This window comes from Magnolia sinica, chromosome 19 (genome assembly GCF_029962835.1).
Source record: "Magnolia sinica isolate HGM2019 chromosome 19, MsV1, whole genome shotgun sequence".
Lineage (NCBI taxonomy): Eukaryota > Viridiplantae > Streptophyta > Magnoliopsida > Magnoliales > Magnoliaceae > Magnolia > Magnolia sinica.
In genome coordinates this window covers 67,181,349-67,202,200 of record NC_080591.1, presented here as the reverse complement: position 1 = coordinate 67,202,200, position 20,852 = coordinate 67,181,349, and the positions used below count along the sequence as shown (strand labels likewise).

General features: G+C 42.8%; 1 protein-coding gene across 1 annotated transcript in view; it reads right to left on the bottom strand.

Moving 5' to 3' along the window:
* LOC131234453 (autophagy-related protein 13b) overlaps positions 1-19,839 on the bottom strand; it is a 35,373-nt gene extending 15,534 nt beyond the window's left edge. Inside the window, exons 1-3 of the mRNA XM_058231344.1 lie at positions 19,647-19,839; positions 17,936-19,377; positions 17,661-17,842 (exon numbers count right to left, since the gene is read on the bottom strand). Coding sequence (XP_058087327.1) covers positions 17,661-17,842; positions 17,936-19,369 — 1,616 coding nt within the window. The 5' untranslated portion in view covers positions 19,370-19,377; positions 19,647-19,839. The remainder of the gene's footprint in view (positions 1-17,660; positions 17,843-17,935; positions 19,378-19,646) is intronic.
* Positions 19,840-20,852: the final 1,013 nt, after the last annotated feature.

The following is a 20,852-nucleotide window of genomic DNA, read 5'->3' as shown; positions in this document are numbered from 1 at the left end:
TCGGGCATACCAGAGATGGAGGCGAATACCCACATCAGCGCAACTCTATTTGTGGATGAGAGACGAGTTCCAGATGGGTCATTTTGAAGACCCACATGCATTGGACGTGCATTAGGAAGAGCCCACCTACGGATGATGCATGTGGGTTGCTTGGGAGAGTTTTAGTCATATGATTTTTATTTTGTGTTGATTCGACTGTTGGATCTTTCGATCAGGCCATTGGTGGACCACTAGATCTGGGCCCCTTATATCCTGATCTTGCTTGTTTTATGTGTTTTTTTTTGTTGTTGTTATTTTTAGGATTTATTTGACAGTTGAGATTAATAGTTAAGTGTTTTAGTTTGCTTATTTTGGATGATGGGCCATATCAAGCGAGTGGCATAGTTGTAACTATTTTGAAATTTCATTATAAGAGCATAGGGGGGTGGATGTCCAACCCTAATGGACTATTTTTTAGAAGGAAAAAAAAAAAGCTTTCTTTTGTGAGGGTGTTTTCCTCTTTGTTTCTTAGGGTTTGTGAGAAACCCTCCCTTCCAATTGAATTGTGGAAGGGTATATTTCCCAAGGTGCACTCTTCTTCTTTCTCTTTTCCAACCAGGTATTCCTTTTCTCTTTTCTTCCTCCTTTCCCTTCCCTCACAACCTCTCTAAACCTGTCAAAACCCTAACCCAATCCATCCCTTTTCTTCTCGCTCCCTACCCATCCACGTGTAGACCCGGCCCGCACGTACGCACATGTGTTCGTACAAACCTTCACATGTGGTCTCCGTTTCGTATCATTTCTCTCCTTGATGTCCTTCCAACCCTACATCATTCCTATATCCTTTAAACCCCTTGGACCCTAATTTCCAAACCTCAATTCATGAACCTAAAACCCTAACGAAATCTAATTTTTTTGTAAAACCTTTCCCAAACCAGAAATTTACTTGCGTCATTGTCTATTTACGTGGTTATTGCATTACCTATGCTAGATTGGAAGTCCCTACTTCCAAGTGGGCCACTCTCGAATTATTTTATATTTTCGTGCACCACGTATGTGATAGCCTAAGACCTTTGTATTACAAATCTGAATTTTTAAATCTATTTTGTGCATATGCTTGGTTTTACATGGTAAATGCTGAAATTAACGCGTAATTGATCTCAGATCTTGCATCCTAGGCTAGTTTCAATTGTCCTACATCAAATTTGGTATCATAGCCTAGCCTAGGTCTAGGGTAGGGTAGGTGTTCGACGAAATTCATATACCAATAGTAGAGCATATAGATTGCATATAGCTTGCTGAATTTTTCTGATTTGGCTTGTTGAATTTTCTGCTTTGGTGTTTTAAAGAGTCCTATATTGTTGGAATTTTCAGATTGAGTGACTTTAAGACACCTAGTTGTTGAATTTTCAATTTTGACCTTATTAGAATCATTTTAGGACTGTCCATAGGGTCATCATAAATAAAGTACATGTGTATCATATAGTATCACATTGAGTGTCATCAAATCCAAATTTTGAATCGCATTCATCAAATAGTACACATAAACGACCCTGATGAAAGGCAACCTAGCTGTATGTGTATTATATGATGAATGCGATGCAACATTCAGATTTGATGACGCTCAATGTGATACTATATGATGCACATGTATTTTATGTATAATGACCCCAAGTACCTTAAACCCTATTGACAGTCTTAGAATGATTCTAATAAGGTCAAAATTGAAAATTCAGCAACTAGGTGTCTTAAAGTCAATAAATCTGAAAATTCCAACAATATAGGACTTTTTAAAACACCTAAGCAGAAAATTCAACAAGCCTAATCAGAAAAATTCAGCAAGCTATATGCGATTTATATGCTCTACTATTGGTAAATGAATTTCGTCACACACCTACCCTACGCTAGACCTAAGCTATGATACCAAATTTGATGTATGACGATTGAAACTAGCCTAGGATACAAGATGTGAGATCAATGACGTATTAATTTCAGCATTCAACATGTAAAACCAAGCATATCCACATAATAGATTCAGAAAATTCAAATTTGTAACACAAATGGCCTGGCTATCACATACACGGTGCACGAAAATATAAAGTATTATGAGAATGACCCACTTGAAAGTAGGGACTTCCAATCTAGCATGGGTAGTGCAACAACCACGTGAAAAGACAATGACACCAATAAAATCAGGTTTGGGAAAGGGATTTACAAAAAAATTCAGATTTTCGTTAGGGTTTTGGGATTTAGGGATTGAGATTTGGGATATTTTTGGGAATTCCACTTGAAAGTAGGGACTTCCAATCTAGCATGGGTAGTACAACAACTACGTGAAAAGACAATGATGCCAATAAAATCAGGTTTGGGAAAGGGATTTACAAAAAAAATAAATAAATTAGATTTTCGTTCGGGTTTTGGGATTTAGGGATTGAGATTTGGGATATTTTTGGGAATTACGGATTTAGGGATTAGGTAGGGTTCGGAGGAGAATCAAGGAGGGAAGGTACCAAAAGGGGGCCCACACGTGGCATCCCGTACGGATGCACGTGTCCACATATGGATGGGTAAGGGAAAAGAGAAAGGAGGTGAATTGAGTTGGGTTTTGATGGATTTAGAAGAGATGTAAGGGAAAAGGGAAGAAGAAAAAAAGAAGTACCTTGTTGGAGAAGAGGAGGAAGAAAGCACCTTGGAGGAATCCACCACCAAGCAAGCCTTTACCCTTCCATAATTCAATTGGAATAGAGGGTTTCTCATAAACCCTAAAAACAAAGATGAAAATACCATTTCAACACAAGAATAACTTCTTCTTCTTCTTCTTCTTCTTCTTTTTTTCTTTTCTTTTCTCAAGCTCCCATTATGGTTGGACGTCCACCACCCATTTGCTTTTAAATTAAAACTTTAAAAAATTTACAAAAATGCCACTCACTTAAGTGACATGGCCCATCATCCAAAATAAGTAAAACTAAAACACTTACCATCAATCTTAACTGTCAAATAAATCTTAAAAATAACAAAAAACATAAAAACAAGATCAGGGTCCAAAGGGCCTAGATCTAGAGGCCCAATGGCCTGAGCAATAAGATCCAACGGTTGGATCGACACGAAATAAACATCCTATGACTAAAACTATCTCCTAAGCAGCCCACATGCATCACCCTAAGTGGGGTCTTCTTGATGCGCATCCAATGCATGTGGGGTCTTCAAAATGGCCTGGCTGGCCCCATCTAAAATTGTCTCCGATTCACAAAGGGACTTGCGTTGATGTGGGTGGTCGCCTCCATCTCTGGTACACTCGAGTAGGTCCTCTGCCGTCCCCATCACTCTAGGATAAGACACTCGAAGGCAGCAGCTTCCGCATCCAAGATCTGTTGAAACCCAGATTATTAAGGCTTGGTTGTACCCACTCCTCTCTCAAGAGGAGATCCGAGTAGAACTTGACAATTGCTTCTCAGATCTGGCCTTTGTCATCAACTCTCCTACCATTCGCTAAAAGGGAAGTGATTCTATTGACTCGAGCACGAGCACTGGCAATACCATAGAAGAACTTTGTGTTCTTATCTCCCACCTTAGGCTAGGTTGCTCTAAATTGCTATCTCCATTTGATCTCCTCCTCTTTGAGCCAGTTTCTATATTCAAGGGAGAGATTTTCCTTTGCAACTTTCTCAATGTCGGACAACACCCCTCCTTTTACATTGAGCTCTTTGATTGCCTGCAATATGTTGTCCGTTTCTTGTTCCCGCCACCCGAACACCTTTTTCTTCCACGCCTTCAGCTTAGCTTTCAACATCGTGAGCTTTTGGAAGAGCTTGAAACTTGCGACACCTTTGACCTCGAAGGAGGACACCATCTCAACCCAAGATCATGAAACCTTTCCACCTTGAGCCATAATAATTCAAATTGGAAGGGTTTGGGACCCCACTTGTCCTTAATGACCTCTAGAAGCACCGGGCAATGATTAGAGTCTGGTTTTGAAACTCCCATTTGATGCACATGTTGGAACCCCTCCACCTATGAAGGAGAGACTAGGAATCTATCGAGCTTTGACATGGCTAACCTCTCCTAGCCATTGGACCAGGTGAATTTCACACCCCGCATAGGCAAATCCATGAGCTCATGCTTTTGAGCCCAATTCGAAAATTCTTGCATGCTGCTGGAGATGTGCTCCCCATTGAATTTCTCGTGAGAGAATCACATGACGTCGAAGTTGCAACCCACACACCACAAAAGCTTCCATTTGTTGAAGGTAGTAGGCAACTCCTCCCACAACATCTTCGGAGAGCCGATTGGTTCGGCCCATACACCCTAAAGAAGACCGACCTAAATTCAGAGGAAATCTTTCTTAGGGCCACCGAAACAGAAAATTGGCCGCTCTAACAACCCTCTCTCACCTAGGCACATTGGTCCCACAACATGAGCACGCCTCCAGCCAAGCCCACCGCGTCCAATACCTCCCACTCCATACTCCTACGTCCCGAGATCGATTTGACCACAACCAGATTGACTTTCTGGAGCTTGGTCTCCGAGAGGACATTTAGATGGGCTTTTGATTTTTCATAGGCGTCCTTCACTTGAAACTGCTTTTGTTAGCTCCCAAGCCCTCTCACATTCCAGCTTAGGACCTTCATTAGGAGACCAGTCTGACCCCTCTCCTCCTACTTTCGCTTCTTAGAGTAAAATCTGCTTTGCTACTGGGAGACAGCCCTGGACCCAATAGCTCCCCACACCTTAGTAGATTTCGGGGACTTCATCTGAATATTAGCATTGGTCTTCTGGAGCCCTCTTTCTTCTATGAGTTGGAAAAGGGCGATGTAGTCCTCACCACAATGGCCAAACATTACATCGATCATTTCCCCCACGTGATTGATAGCTTCTCGTATCCATCTTTTCCCCCTCACCATCGCCACCAAACCCCCATCCTCTTTAGACAATTAAGTACAAGTTCAGAGGTTCCTTGAAGAGTCACCGATTAATTATTCGTAGATGGCTACCAATAGGGGGACACATCTAAAGCATTCAAGAGAAGGCTAGACTTGATTGCAGCTGAAGCTAGGGTTCGACACCACTGTAGCTTAGGACGACAAGATCCGACATTGCTAGGAGTGTGAGGGAATCAAACTCGGAAAACATTGCCAGGCTACAATCCTCGAGCTCCAAAGCTGGATTGCCTGAGATAAGCAGAGGAAGGGAAGGGGAGGAGAGAGTTAGATGAGATAGGGGAAAAGAGGAGGGAGTCACACGTGTTAACATTAGATATTCCTACCACATGGATGGACCCGCATCCTCCTTCACACATGGGACAATAATCAGGCGACAATTGTTCGGTCCCGATGCAAAGCAGGGGCCGCATGTCATCCGACATCTCTTCTCCATCGAATCCTAGAAAATCTCAAGCAGGCCACATGTCAATCAAAGGAGCTTCGGGATTGGCAACCATTGCTTCAAGAGAGATGTCGGTCACTAGGCTCCTGCTAGCGCATCCACTCATGTTAGAGCTATCCCTCCACATGTTGACCTCATTCTGCAGGGCATTGCCACGAAGAGGAGACAGGAGGACACATGTCATGCTCGACCTTAGCTCCATCATGACCCCAAGATGGGCATCAGGCAAGCCTCGAGCCTGCTACCCCTCCGCTGTCTCGCCACAGTCACTCGCTAAGACGTGCATCACCACAACATGATCACCACTTTACTTCCAGCCTGCGAAGCAATCTCAGTCATTCGTGTGGCTTCAATGACAATCGAGGCCATTGAAAAGGTAAGAGGGCAGCTTGCCTCCATAAAGGCGATGGGACATATGTCAAACAGGCTATCGAGTAGCTATCTGACCACCTTCCCTCCTGGAAGGGGTCTAAGCACGTGGTGCCTCAACCGGCGTAAGGATGTCTATCGCTTGATGAGAAATCTCTGTTGCACGCATGAAGTACCCAGGATCCGAAGCTCCAAGCGAGCACGGGACTGGAATTCCTTCCTCCTTCACCAATGGTCCATTCCATGTAGGGGGATCGGGAACCCCCAAACCAACTAGAGGCGGTTTCCATGACTAGATTGACATCCCCATTTTCACGAACAATTCAGACGAAGATTTCTCCTCACCGACCACCAATGGAATAGATGTTAGCACAGGGGCCGACTTCTTTAGTCTAATGTAGGCTCTCGCAGACACAAGGTTCTCCTATCACTTCATCCCTGGATCAATTGTGACGACCTCGCTGATACAAGAACCCACCGCCACTAGCACCTCCATGCATCACAGCTCAGGGGGGAGCTCCCACAGTTGAACCCAAATGTCGACCATCCAAACCTCGACTAGTCAACCCATTTATTGATAGAGGTGACCATACCATCCAGAAAAACATGGCTGGCGAGGATGAATTTATTGATATTCTCTGTTTGATGCAGGGAAATCTAAACCTGACTCACTAAGAGGGTGCAAAACTGTATAATCGTCCCCTAGGTCACAACAATGGTCTAGTCATCTCCCTAGATCGATGACTGAACCCCCCCTTCCTGATGTAGAGTGGGTTGCGGACAGTTTCATGGCCAAGTGGATCAGAAAAGGCCCGATCGACGACAGAAGTGATCCGGACCGTTGGACCTTAGATCGGGCATATCTCACAATCCGGAATGAGTTATCTGACGTAAAATATATGATTTTGGGGTAGAACGAGCTACTTTAGCCAACCAACCTAGCTACGCCGGGTTGCGCAGCCCGGAATTGCGAAAAACCCCTTGATCGATGGTCGTTTCCCTGTTTTAATTTCGTTTTTACTATAAATAGTAAGTTTTAGTTTGATTATAACTCTTCATCCGTCGGGCTTTAGGAGTTACACCCAACGTGAAAAGAGCTTAGAATAATTAGGAGAACGGTTTGGTGAAGCCAAATAGGACACTCACTATTTTTGGCCGAAAACCTTGCGCACTAGTAGACATCATGACCGTCTATAAATAGTAAGTTGCAAATTCTAGGAGTTTTAGTTGTAGTTTGATTCTGATTTCTTTCCCATTGCTTGGTACCCCTATTTAAAGGGTTGTGAACTCGTTTTTATGGAATTAATCAATTTCGAATTTATTAGAATTTATTTCTATTTTGCTGCTTTCTTTCCTCGTGGATTCGAGAAGTCTCTGTGAGGAGTCCAAAGAAGCTCCGTGGATTTAGAGTAGTTATCCTCTGGAGGAAGACGGTGCTCGACCTCACGTCCTCCCCCGCGTCAGATTGGTATCAGAGGGAGGTTTTTCCTCAGATAGATGACTTCTAACGACGGGTCGGGCAACAATCCCATGGGCGGTGTTCCAGGGAATTTACCTTTAACGGCGGCAGCTTTCGAAGCAGCACGGTGAGAGAATCAGCAAGTCATGCAAGGGCTGCAGGCTTCCATCGATCGCATGGCGAATCGTTTGGCGGAGGCCCTATGGCAGCTCCGTGTTCATGGTGGTGATCCACCATCAACCATTGCTAGAATTCGTAATCATACTGATTGTAGGGCGACGCTATCAGTGAACCATAGGATCACTCCTGATAAAGTGGGATCTAGCGACATGATTTCACAGCATCCTAGACGAGGCATTGATCAGATGGATCGGATGGATCAAGAATTCAAGATGAAAGTCGATCTTCCTAGTTTTAATGGTCAACTCTACTTCAAGGACTTCCTCGATTGGTTGCTTAAGTCGAACGTTTCTTCGACTACATGAACATAATGGAAGAAAAGAAAGTTAAACTCGTGGCTTACAAGTTGACGGGCAGAGCTTCAGATTGGTGGGAACAACTTCAACTTGAGCGAACGAGACGGATGAAGGCGCCAATCCACATGTGGTCATGGATGAAGAAGTTATTGTGCATGCGATTCTTCTCTACCAATTACAATCAGGTATTATTCCAACAAAATCAAAATTATGGGCAAGATAATTAATCATTAAAGGGTTATGTAGAGAAATCCTATTATTTGTCGGCGAGAGGTGACCGGGTCAAAACGGAGTTGCAACAGACCACAAGATTCATCAATGGCGAACATGTGACCCTTATGGGAATGGTGAACCAACTCAAGACTTCTAAAGTGGAGGGACAATCTCTCATGACTGAACAGGCCTTTGTTAAACAATCTAAGGAAACGGGAGATATATATGCATTAGTTGAAGAGAAAAAATATGTGAAGCCTGTGAATATCCTAGAGGATTTGGAACTAGTATCGCAGGAGTTCAAGGGGGTTGTGCTCGATGAACTCTCTAATAAATTACCTCCCATACAAGATATGCAAAATCACGTTGATCCCATCGCAGGGGCAAGTCTGCCTAATTGCCCACATTATCAGAAGGAATGTGAAATCTTGAAGTTAGAAGTGAATGAACTGATTCATACTAGCCAAGTCAAGGAGAGCATGAGTACATGTATTGTGTCAACTCAAGAGCCTAATGTCATGTACAAGGAAATGACTAATAAACATCGGCATCAAAAGTTATCTCAGAATCATGAACCAAGTCCCTTGAGTAACTCGAGGACGAGTTTTTTCTAAGCAGAGGGGTCTGATGTAGGACGTGTCATAGATACATTCCTAGCATGGTTGGACCAAAGGAAGGTGGACTATAAATTGATCGTAACTTTTGATTCGGGTATCTTTACTAAGCACTAGACCGAGTATCATGAACCGAAGCAACACGAGAACTCGAGGACGAGTTCTTTTGAAGTGGAGGGGACTGATGTAGAGCGGGCTGCAGACACTTTCATGTCCAAGATGAATCAGAGAAGGCCCGATCAGAGACAGAAATCATCAAGACCGTCAAAACCATAAAACAGGCATATCTCGCAAACCGGAATGAGTTACTCGACGTACCATATATGATTTTGGGGTAGGACGAGCTACTTTAGCCAACCAACCCGGCATAGCCGGGTTGCCCACGTCGAATTTGCGAGATTCCATCCTATTGACGGTGAAATTCTATGTTTAGTTCCGTTTTTACTATAAATAGTAAGTTTTAGTTTGATTATAACTCTTCATTCGTTGGGCCTTAGGAGTTGTGTCCAACATGAAAAGTGCTTAGAATAATTAGGAGAATAACGTGGTTAAGCCACATACGAAACTTACTATAAAAAAGTAAATTTACTATTTATAGTAAGTTGCGAATTTCTAGGAGTTTTAGTTTTAGTTTGCTTATGATTTCTTTCCTATTGGTTGGTATCCCTATTTAAAGGGTTGTGAACTCGTTTTTATTAATCAATTAATCAATTTCGAATTTATTAGAATTTATTTCTATTTTGCTGCTTTCTTTCCTCGTGGATTCGAGAAGTCTCTGTGAGGAGTCCAGAGAAGCTCTGTGGATTCGGAGTAGTTATCCTCTTGAGGAAGACGGTGCTCGACCTCACGTCCTCCCCTGCGTCACTTCCTCAAGGAAGCGACCATGCTCCATTGTAAGGCTTTCCAAGTGGCTTCAATCACCTAGGGTTGAATCTTCACCTCCATGGCGAACGGGGAGGTTACCTTTGTCACTCAACTGCTAGCTTCCAGTGAGGGGTTGGTATGACCCCAGTTGACAACAACATAAGGCTCACTTGCAACTTCTTGTTAGCCTTTTTTGCACACCACACCATCTTCTGGTTTCTTTGGGACTAAGGCAAAAGATTTACCTCCTGACTTCGGGACACCCTGCAGCTTCTTATCAGCCTTTTCTTCACCTCCTGGTTCCCTGCTTCTGTGCTACGGTGTGCCTTTTGAACATGGATATCTCTCCCTCTGAACCTCCTCCCCTTGAGCCCCTCCATCACCATAGCCAACTCTTCTGGGCAGCTCATTCGAACAAAAGCAAAACCCCTGATGGTTGATGATTACCAAACCCTGGGGATAACCACCTCCCTCATTGAGATGAACTGTCCAAAAACCTTGGAAAAATGGAGGTCCATCCATTCCTTGTAGAAATAGTCAACATAAATGGTGGGGAACTCCTGTGATGAGTCCACCACCCTTGTTTCCTCATATTTGGATTTCCTTTTCCCCCTTTAGTAACCGGGATCAACTCCTTGCCCCCGCCACCTCCACCTTCTAGTTTGCTTTCCAAAGATGTTTTGACTACTCCTTTCCGCTTCGAGAGAAACCTGCTCTAGACCAACAAGCTTATCGAATTCCCTTTTTTTTTTTTATGAAACAATAATCAATTTTATTAGGAAAAGGCCAAAGCCAAAGAATACAAAGAAAGGAAAAAGGAAGAATGCAACTAAAGACCCATTACAACTTTGACCAACTATTAGGAAATTGATTTTTTTTTATAAAAAAACTAAAATATTTACTGCTTGTGCGCATTCCTTAACATTCCTTTTTGCCCAATTGAAAACTTCCAAGAGACGGCACCATCGATTTCTGAAACACCGATTGCTTCTTTCCAATCAAATGCACCATAACCTTGCTAGTAAGCACAAGTGCCACACCCACTTCCCGACTTTACCTTTGCCTCCTCCATGCCAAGCTAAGAAGAACTAATTAATCGAAGTTGAAACAACCCATGAAACTCCAAACAAATTGAAAAAAACTATCTCAAATCTTTGAAGCAAAAGGTCAGTGAATAAAGAGATGGCCAACTGATTCCTCATCTTGAAAACATAATAAACAAACATTTGGAATAATCATATGTCGCTTAAGCAAAATTGTCCAGTGTGAGAACCTTGTTTCTTCTCACTAACCAAGCAAAAACTGCCACTTTTAAAGGAGCACCATAGCCAAACATGGGCTGTATGATACTTGAATTGCTCACTATAACCCCCAACAACCATCTTATAGAAGGATTTTACTGAGAATTTTCCAGACTTCTCTTTTAACCGCACCAATGAATCTGACTCTAAAGAAGACAAACGGCTATCAGAGAGCATATCTAACAACCTAACCAAGTCATCCACTTCATCATCTTACAAATTTCTTCCACGAGGCGGCGCCCAAATAATTTCCTTACCTTGAATGAGAATCAATGATCAACTGAGATATTTGGCTCTAAGGATGTACTTGCTAATTGAGGAAACACCCCATTTAACTTTTGATCCCTAAACCACAAATCCTCCCAAATCGAATTTTCTCACCATCACCTAAAGAGAAATCCACCACCTCCCAAGCCTTACTTTTCAATAAATTCACTGATTTCCATATAGATAAGGCCCTATACAGGGAAGAAGATTTAGTCCATCTACCCCCACCCTCAACCCCATACTTTCTCCCCACCACCTCTCACCTAATCTTTTCCAACTTAACCATAGCTGATTCAGAGCATTAAAAGTAGACATAAAATAAATCGGGAGATTAGACATTGACAATTTGATTAGTGTTAACCTACCTCCCAAAGAGAGATACATGCCCTTCCAAGATGCCAGTTTTCTTTCAAACATTTCTATCACTTTATCCCATAGATGCTTGGATGGTTTGCCTATGTATAAGGGAAGACCAAGATATGAAGATGGAAAAGAACCTGCCTTACATCCGCACAGAGCTGTGAAATTCTCGACCTCAATCTTAGAATCACTCACCCCCAATAATTCACTTTTTCCGATGTTGACCTTTAACCCCGAAACCACCTCGAAACATGTTATAATTGACATTAGATTAACCACTTTCAAAACATTTGCTTCACAGAAAAGCAAAGTGTCATTCTCATATTGAAGATGAGAATTGTCCACCCGAAATCCTTCCACCAAACCTACCTCAACCCCTTGTTCCATCATCCATCCCAAAGCCTCCATTACCATAACAAATAGATAAGGAGATAATGAGCCACCTTGTCGCAAACCTCTAGATGTTGAGAAGTACCCTTTGGATGCACCATTTACTAACACCGAATATTTTGCCAATCGGATACAAACGTGAACCCATGCCCTCCAATTCTCCCCACATCCCAAACGACCCAACATATAACCAAGAACATTCCAATCCACATGATCATATGTCTTCGCTATATCTAAGTTGCATATAATACCCTTCTTTTCTTTTCTATAACAAGAATTGATACATTCATGGGATATTTAAGTCATTTGGCAACTTGATCTCATAGGCATTACTATCAAGTTCCTTTTAACTTGTTGTTCTCTTCAATCTTCTTTATATTAGCTTGCAAGTCTAGGATGTGTTCGACAAACCGATTAGCATTGTCCCTTACTTGATCTTGTACCGATACTGGTACTAAGTAAATGACGTGGACTCCTCTGTTCATGATCTCCAATGGGGATTTTCTTGTTGTATGATTTATTGAACCATTATAGGCAAACTCGGTTTGGGATAAAGCTAAGTCTCACTGCGATACATTTCACTCTAAAAAAAATCCTCAAAAGGCACCAAGGCACCAGTTGACTATCCCTTGATCGTCTGTTCAAGAGTGATATGTGCTAAAGAACTGAAGCTTAGTTCCTCAATGCTTTCATAAAGTGCACCAGAAGTGTCCCACAAACTTCAAATCATAGTATGTAGTAATAGTTCAATAGCCTGTGAATTGTCTTAATTTCCTTAAAGAAGATGTTGGCGATAGTGAGGTGCCCATCTAGTGAACATGAATTTTTCATGTATGTCTGGCTGTCTGTATGTATATTATATTTACTTGCAGGTGTGGTTTCCTTCTCTCCTATCACTGCCGACTTTCTAGCCTACTCAACTTGCTAAAACCATGCACTCATTTTATAAATTCAATCACAACTCACATTGGAATTCTAGAATCTAGTAAGCCTTGGCAAGCTAATTTTATATGCTTTCAAATGAGATCAATTTTGGGACATTCCGATGTCATTTTATGCCCAAAAGGTCACCCACAAGATCAATGTTGACTACTTTTTTAGCCCCCTTTTCTGGCACGGTAGCCTCTACAAGTCGTGCCTCTACGCCAGCGCATACACTTCCAAACTTCATAAAAATCAGCCCTCTTCTCCTATATGGTAGCACACTCCCAAACTTCCTAAAACCATTCCTCTTCTACTATGTTGTAGCTTCTACAACCATGCCTCTTTGGCCAGCACATACACTCTCTCGAACTTCCTAAAAACCAGCTATCTTCACCTATATTGCAGCCTCGACAAACCATGCCTCATTTGCCAGCTCACTACCTCTTCCCATCTTCCTTAAAATGGGTCATTTTCCTATGTATTAGCCTCTATCATAGGCTAGCCTTTATCATGTAGCCACCTTCATTCGCTGGCCTCTATTATCGATGCAATTTCTTTCTTATACACCTTCTTGGTCTCTATTATGTACATATTGTCCTTTTTATCTGATGCATAACCTCTACTATGCTTACATGACCCCTTACACACACATAGAAAGCCCCCACCACATGTATATGGCCTCTTTCACATGCAGTCATTATCATTGCCGCATGTGCATGGCCTCTCTCACACATGCACAAGCTTTTCCATGTGTGTATGGTGTCTTTCATGCACTGCACGGCCTCTTGCTTATGCATGGACGGTCTCTATCATGTATGCATAAACTATTTCATGTGCATATGTCCTATTCTAGGCACTCTCATTAGAATCCTTTTTTCCTTCTTCAAATCTCTATCTTGCATACGCATGACCACTTGCATATCTATGGCTTCTTCAACTATTCTAGACACTACTATGAATTCCTAGATGCCTATTGCAAATGCATGGCCTCTTGCACACGCATGGGTGGCCTCTGTTATGCATGCATAACCTCTTTCACGTGTCTCAATCCTCCAATCATTTCCTAGCGCAAGGTTAATGGCTTGCTAATTTGTGTTATTGCATATGCATTACTTCTTCAAGTATTCTGGCCACAATTCCTAGATTTATTCTCCTATCCCCTTTAATGGCCTCTCTATTTTCTTTATATTAAAATAACAAAACTAACACAATAGGCTCAGGTTAAGACATCTTGAAGTATCCTGGGAGTATCTAGTATTAGTATCGGCATCATGTAATGTTAGAACATGGTATCTTAGCAAATTGCTTCCAAACATCATCTCGTAAGCAAGAAATGGTTGACATAGATCCTCTATTGTGAGAGGTAAGTTAAACAGTTTATTTCACCTTGTTCTTCTATCTTTAAGCCATAAATTAGGGCATCTTTGCCTCTTAGTTATGGTGTGTGGTAACAGTGATGGTGGCAACTGTTACACTACACATTATAGGGTCGTAATGGCCATAATGGCCACTACGGAAAAAATGACCCTTAACGGCTGTTACGGTCCCTGCAATTACAGTAACAGTCCGTTACATGGAAGATATAAGTTTTCTTTAAAATAAATAAAAAATAAAAAATAAAAAAATATAAAAAACAGAGAGAGAGAGAGAGAGAGAGAGAGAGAGAGAGAGAGAGAGAGAGTCCATAACGGCTGTTACATCCTTTATCGTAACAGTATCGGTAACGGTGGTGGCCATTATGGCCACCGTTACCATTATGGAATACCTATTGTATTCACTCGTTTTAAGTGTTGACTACCAAGGGTGTTTTCATATTCAAGTTCTTGGATAATAAAAAATTAGTAAGTTTCGAGACCCATTTCTTTGTTCAGGGTTGTAGTTCAAGTAGTGTAATTCCATCAAATGCTTGACAACTTGCACTGAGTTACCATACCAGGAATTGCATATTGCCCGGATAACACATATAGGCATAATTTAGGAAAGAACTTTGTTAGAAGTTAAAAGAAATACTTGTGGCTCACTTGAGCGCAACCTTTGTGCATGGGTACTTCATGCCTAGCGGTTTGCTTGGTACCTACCCCTCCAGGACCCTAATCTGCCTGCTTGCCTTTCGGGCAAAGCAAGTGATGGTTGACTGGGAATCAAATCAGGGGAGAACTGTGATGCAGGACAATTAACCACTTGCTTTAAAAGCTCGAACTGTTAGAGCATGGCGAATTAATCCTTTTGTCTCATAGCCCTGGCCCCACATCGCATGGGTTAGGACCCCGACCGAACCCCCCTCGTGGGCCCCAAATCACATGGGTACCACCTCACACGAGTCGCCCACCCCAAGTGTGTCCCCACATCTCACATGCTACCCCACTCGAGCCCGGTGTGAAATGCGCATTAATCACCCCCGGTGAGGAGTCTCGAACACGAGACCTCCCCCGTGGGCCCCAAATCACATGGGTCACCCACCCCGAGTGTGTCCCCGCATCCCACGGGCTACCCCACTCAAGCCCGGTGTGAAAATGCCACTGCATTAATCACCCCTGGCGAAGAGTCTCAAACACAAGACCTCTCGCTCTAATACCAATTTGATGCAAGACAATTAACCACTTGCTCTAAAAGCTCGAACTATTAGAGCATGACAAATTAATCCTTTTATCTCATGGCCCAGGCCCCACATCGCATGGGTTAGGACCTTGATCGAACCCCCCTTGTGGGCCCCAAAGCACATGGGAACCGCCTCACATGAGCCACCCGCCTCACACGGGCCACCCACCCCTAGTGTCCCTGCATCCCACAGGCTACCCTACTCGAGCCCGGTGTGAAATGCACATTAATCACCCCCGGTGAGGAGTCTCGAATACGAGACCTTTCCCATGGGCCCCAAATTACATGGGTCACCCACCCCGAGTGTGTCCCCGCATCCCACGGGCTACCCACTTGGGCTCCGTGTGAAAATGCCCCTGCATTAAATTGTCTCGGCAAGTGCGTGGTATCAGTGTGTGACTACCAATGCCAGTTCCAAGAGCCTAGGTAAAAGAGAGGCTGATATCTGATAGGCAGTCAACCGTTAAAACTTTTTCCCACCTACCATGTAAAAGCTAACCCTAGACAATTGGGAGAAAGGCTAAGATGATGATAACCTCCTCAAAAAATAAATAAATAGGTAATTAAAAAACAGAAGAAGCAAACACTTGTCTGGTTGAGTCATTCATACTTCCCAAAACATACTTCTAAAAACTCTGGATTTCAATGTGCTAGGTAGAAGCAGTGTTTTAAATATCGATGATATTAGCCGATATATCCCATGATATATCTTGTATCCCACCTGTGCGATACAAAACACACAAGTAGTGCCGATATATCCCACCTATTTGATCCAATAAGCATTTTCGATTTTTGATCCATGTTTTTTGTTGTAAATCCCGTTAAACCAGTGTCAAATGGTTACAAATCTATGATTCTTCATGTTTTTCATGAAAAATCATGGATTTGGAACTTCGATTTCAAGATTTGGGGGAGATGGGTCAAGTTGCGGAAAATTAAGAAAAATCGAATTTTCTCAATTTCTCGCAACTCAGTTGCAATCTTTGTATCCAAACACAAAATTAAACATGTATGTAACCTGATCCAATGATTCTTCTTTTGCTTTTGAATGTATTGCTTGTGTTTCCATACATGTCTTCTTATGTTTATAAATTATATGAATAGACTTTGAATATACTTGCATCAGTTCAGTTGGAAAGCGCATATATTAGGACCCCATACAAAGGAAACCCCTATTATGTGCATTTCTTTTTTTTGTAATGTTTTGATTTCTAAGTGTGTATTGATGTTTTTTTTTCAACAATCCCTGAAGTTTCATTGAAAAATTCGACCAATTTCCCAATGTTCCCACATTTCCCAACAACATCGATACATTACGCGATACAGCCGATATATCCCATGCGATAACCGATATGTATCCATATCCCAAGGGTGCGATACATTACGCGATAATGATATTTAAAACATTGGGTAGAAGAACTTTGTCTTCTATATTATAGGGACAGACACACAGGAATATATATGTCAAAATTTCAGATTATGTGCTAGAAAGAACTTCTACCCACTATATAACTATGGTTAATGGTGCAGGTACATGTATGAGGCATGCTAAGGGCTTTGATCACTTTTTTTTTTTGAAAGTTAACACTACCAGGGATTGAACCCTGGATCACTCACACATGCTACATTGTCTCTACCAGCTCATATAACGAACAGGAGACCTAAGGGCTTTGATCATAAATTATTCTTCATAGAAACCTTGCCGATCAACCATTTAAAAGGCAGCCCCAGATTGCTGGGAAAAAAGGCTATACAATGATGATGACCTGAAACAAAAAAAAAAAAAAAAAAAAGAAAAGAAGAAGAAGAAGAAGAAGAAGAAGAAGAAGAAAAGAAAAGAAAAAAGAAGCAACATTCGTTGATTAAATCATAGATACTACTCAAAAGTCTTAAATCATATCCATCTGCTAGGTAAAACTTTCACTTCTATATTGCATGCACAAATAGATGTGAATATACATTTCAAAGTCCAGATTCCATATGCTAGAGTTCAGAAGAATAAGGTCCTAGTTTGGTGCCACAGTAAAATCATTTCGTTTTGAATCTGCAGGGTTCTCGCACAGTTGGCTGCAAAGCAATTTGGACCCCTTTTAGAAATGAGTTAGACACACTTCTTTCTTCCTCCTCCTTTCACACATGACAATTAGGCACGCATGTTGAGGATCCAAACGATCCACATGCCACAAAATGAATTGAAAGTACCATGTCCTCGCAATCAGGCGGGTTCTAAATTTAGGTGGATGACACTATGCATGAGAATTGTGACTTATCATGGCTTAGCCAACAGATGCTGACAACTATAGTAGGTAGCACCTATCTGCTAAAAAATTAGTTTAATCAATTTTTTAGTGACATCCTAACAGGCCCTAAGGAGCTTCACATAACGCATCTATGCTAAATTTCTAAAAGAATCAGCATCAATGGCGCGCGTGCGCACACTCTAAAGGACAATTCAAGATTGTACCTGTTACTTGGATCTGTTATGTCATCATCATCCACAGCAAACGGGCAGGCAAACTCGGAATCATCAAAGTCATCCTGGAAAGACAACCGACTTGAACTCCTAGAAGAGATCCTCGGAGAACTGCAGGACGATATCTTTGCTCCAGGGAAATGTCCAACCTCATCTTTCCCGAAAGAGAACACCTACAGGAGACAAAGAAAGGGCCTCAGCAATGACTGAGAAAACAGCCCTGAGATGAAACACCGTAGCAATGACAGGCATCGCAAATACAATACCTTCTGAACTGCCATGCCAGCCCGTGACTCTCCTGACCTTAATGGGTCTTGCTTCATAAGATATTTGCTTTCAGGTGGAGAGCTCTGAGAAATGGAGACCCGTGACACTTGAGGCCTGATGTTCTCAGAGTGGGGTGAGCAACCAGGCCTCAAGCCTTTAGGCGAAGGAGATGGAGGCAGGACATGGTTGGCCAATCCCAGATTCCGGCCAAGCCCGACTGACGGTATGCTGACGGGAGCACTCCCTGTGCGCAAAAGAGCCTTCGATGAATGGCCGCTGAGCAAATGTGTCGGTGGAGATGGTGAAGGAGACAGTGAAAATGGAGGCGACGGCCATGAGTCATCGAAACTGATGTTCTTCTTGTGAGCAGAAGACACGTCACTGGATCTTGGAGTTTCCACCGGATGATGCGGCAAGCTCAAGGGGGGCGAAGGATCCATGTTTGGGTGACTGCGAGGCGGGAGGCGATGGGAATATGAGTAAGTGGGTGAAGGCGATGGAGACACTGAAGGAACGGCAGCTCTGTGAAGGTCATTACTCCAGCTATGCCGCCTTGCAAACACAACAGGAGAGGGCGACGATGCCAACCGTGCGAAAGGAAGAGATGGGAACCTCTTAAGAGGATCAGTCGTTGGGCTCCCAACATAATCTGCTATAAACTGTGTGAATATCGGCGTTGAAGGTTCTGCATTCACATCCAGCAGTTTTGGGCGGTACACCACAGACAGACACAGCCGGCCGCAATAAGCATCGACAGGAGCGAAGCCGAAAGACTGCATCTCTGCCTCCTCTCTACGACTGAATGGTTCCACAAGTGATGAGACTCTGTAAGTAAGGCTAAATGGGCTAATCTGGCCCGTCGAATTGAGGTCCCGAAAGAGCTTATATGCAGGCAAGAGCCTAACAGTCAAGTACAATGACCGCAGCAGTATCATCGCTCGCTTGTATGTCTTCATATTATACACAGCCCGCGACTCTGAGCAATGCGAACCAGTACTTCCCATCTTCTTCCCACCTGATTTTGAATCCTTTCGGCTCTCAAACTGTAAAACCCACCTCTCGATAACCTTCTCTCTCGTCATCTCCACATGATGCGGGGCAGCGCTGGGATTCTGAGACCGATAGACTAGGACAACATCCAAAATCAACGGCTCGTGATAGCTCTGGCAGCTCTGGCGCCAGAAATCCAAATTGTCGAGAGACACCGGGCACTCCCGGAGAGCTAGATTGAACCATTTATCTCGTGGCCTGACGCTCGATGATGACGATGACGACGACGGAGATGACACTGTCTGCTCACCGCTGTAGTTACGGGAAGAGGCGTATGGGCATCTCGACTCGAGTATGATATGGAGACTCTTCGAGAAGAATCCAGTAATTATCTGCTCGATCTTTGCGGGCTCGGAATGGGAATTACTCTGAGAAGATGCCATAATTCTCTCTAAAAATGCCAAAAAAAAAAAAAAAAAAAATCAAAACTCGGTTTGAAACTAGAAAATCTGAAAACAGCCCTATGAATAATCAGCTAATTTCAACAAGAAATATATATATATTAAAATACTTCTTAAAACGAAGAAAATTGAAGAGATTCATGAAACTAGAGTCAATTTTCTTCTCGATTTTATTAATTATCTTCATAAATTTTGCAGAGACGGAAAGAAAATCATTTTAAAAATAATAATAATAATAAATAAGGAAGAAAAGGCTTACCGAGAAAATCGTTTATGAGGATTGGAAATCAGGAGAGCAGAGAAAGGAGGAATTGTTAGGGTTTTTAGAGGGCTTCTCAGTAAATTCTGCATAAGTTGAAGGGTATTTTGGAGGAAGAAGAGGAGCTGAGGAAGAAGGACAGTCGGGAGTTTGATAGGGACTCGAAAAGCGAAGGCATGCGAGAGAGAGAGAGAGAGAGAGAGAGAGAGAGAGTTGTAATGACTTACACCGTCTATGATGATCTTGGCCGTTCATCCTGTGAGACTCCACCATTACTTGGGAGAGTTCCTGATGTACCAAGCTCTGTGGGGCCCACAGAGATGTCCGTGTGAGTTCCGCTCCGTCCTTCAGTTTCGCCTGCTCATCTTAGGACAACAGCTCAAAAATTGGGCAGATCGAAAACCGTTCATGAGGTAATTCTGATCAGGATGAAGATGATCAGCATGATTGAAAACTGCTGTGGGTCACGAGAAGGTGAATGGTGGGCTTTCAATCCCCACTGTTTCCATGGTGTGGCCTACTTCAGTTTTAGATCTACCTCATTTCTTGTTTTTTAAATCATGAGCTAAGCATGAGCTGATGAACTGATATCTGATGGCGGCGAGTGGATGTCATATGTCACATGGAGATCAGTGGCCCCACAGTGCTTTGTATTACAGGAAATCTTAGGGCCTGTTTGTTTTCGCGGGTGTTGGGTGAAACACCTGTGAAATGGGTCATAATGACCACTTCCCTTGTTTAAGTGACGGAAAGACGGCGTGCATCGGGAAGAAGGGAAATCCCATTTCAACATAGAGGGATTCACTGGGAAATCTCAGATATTTGGCGCATATCTCGGAAACAGGACGCACCATTTCTGTGGTCCGCAGAGCATCGATACAAATGCACCACCTCGTCTATATATCGGTGGAAAATCTCAAATGGAGGTGTGTCTCCCGCAAACCTCCCTCGCAAGTATGTATTCTAGTAATTCTTCTTCCTCTGATATGATGAATTTCTCTTATCTTCGAACTCGCAGACCCCGCATTTGCAATCCCGCCGGACTTATCTTCTTCCTATTGACAAGTTTACTTTCAGTGCATTTCGCCTTTCGTGCTTCCTCGGAACCCGGCCGGTTGCAAGGTAGAGACGTCCGGCACCAACCACCTCAGTCCAAACCTCTCCACCGTAGACTCAGGTACGTGGTGTGAGAATCTATCACCAACT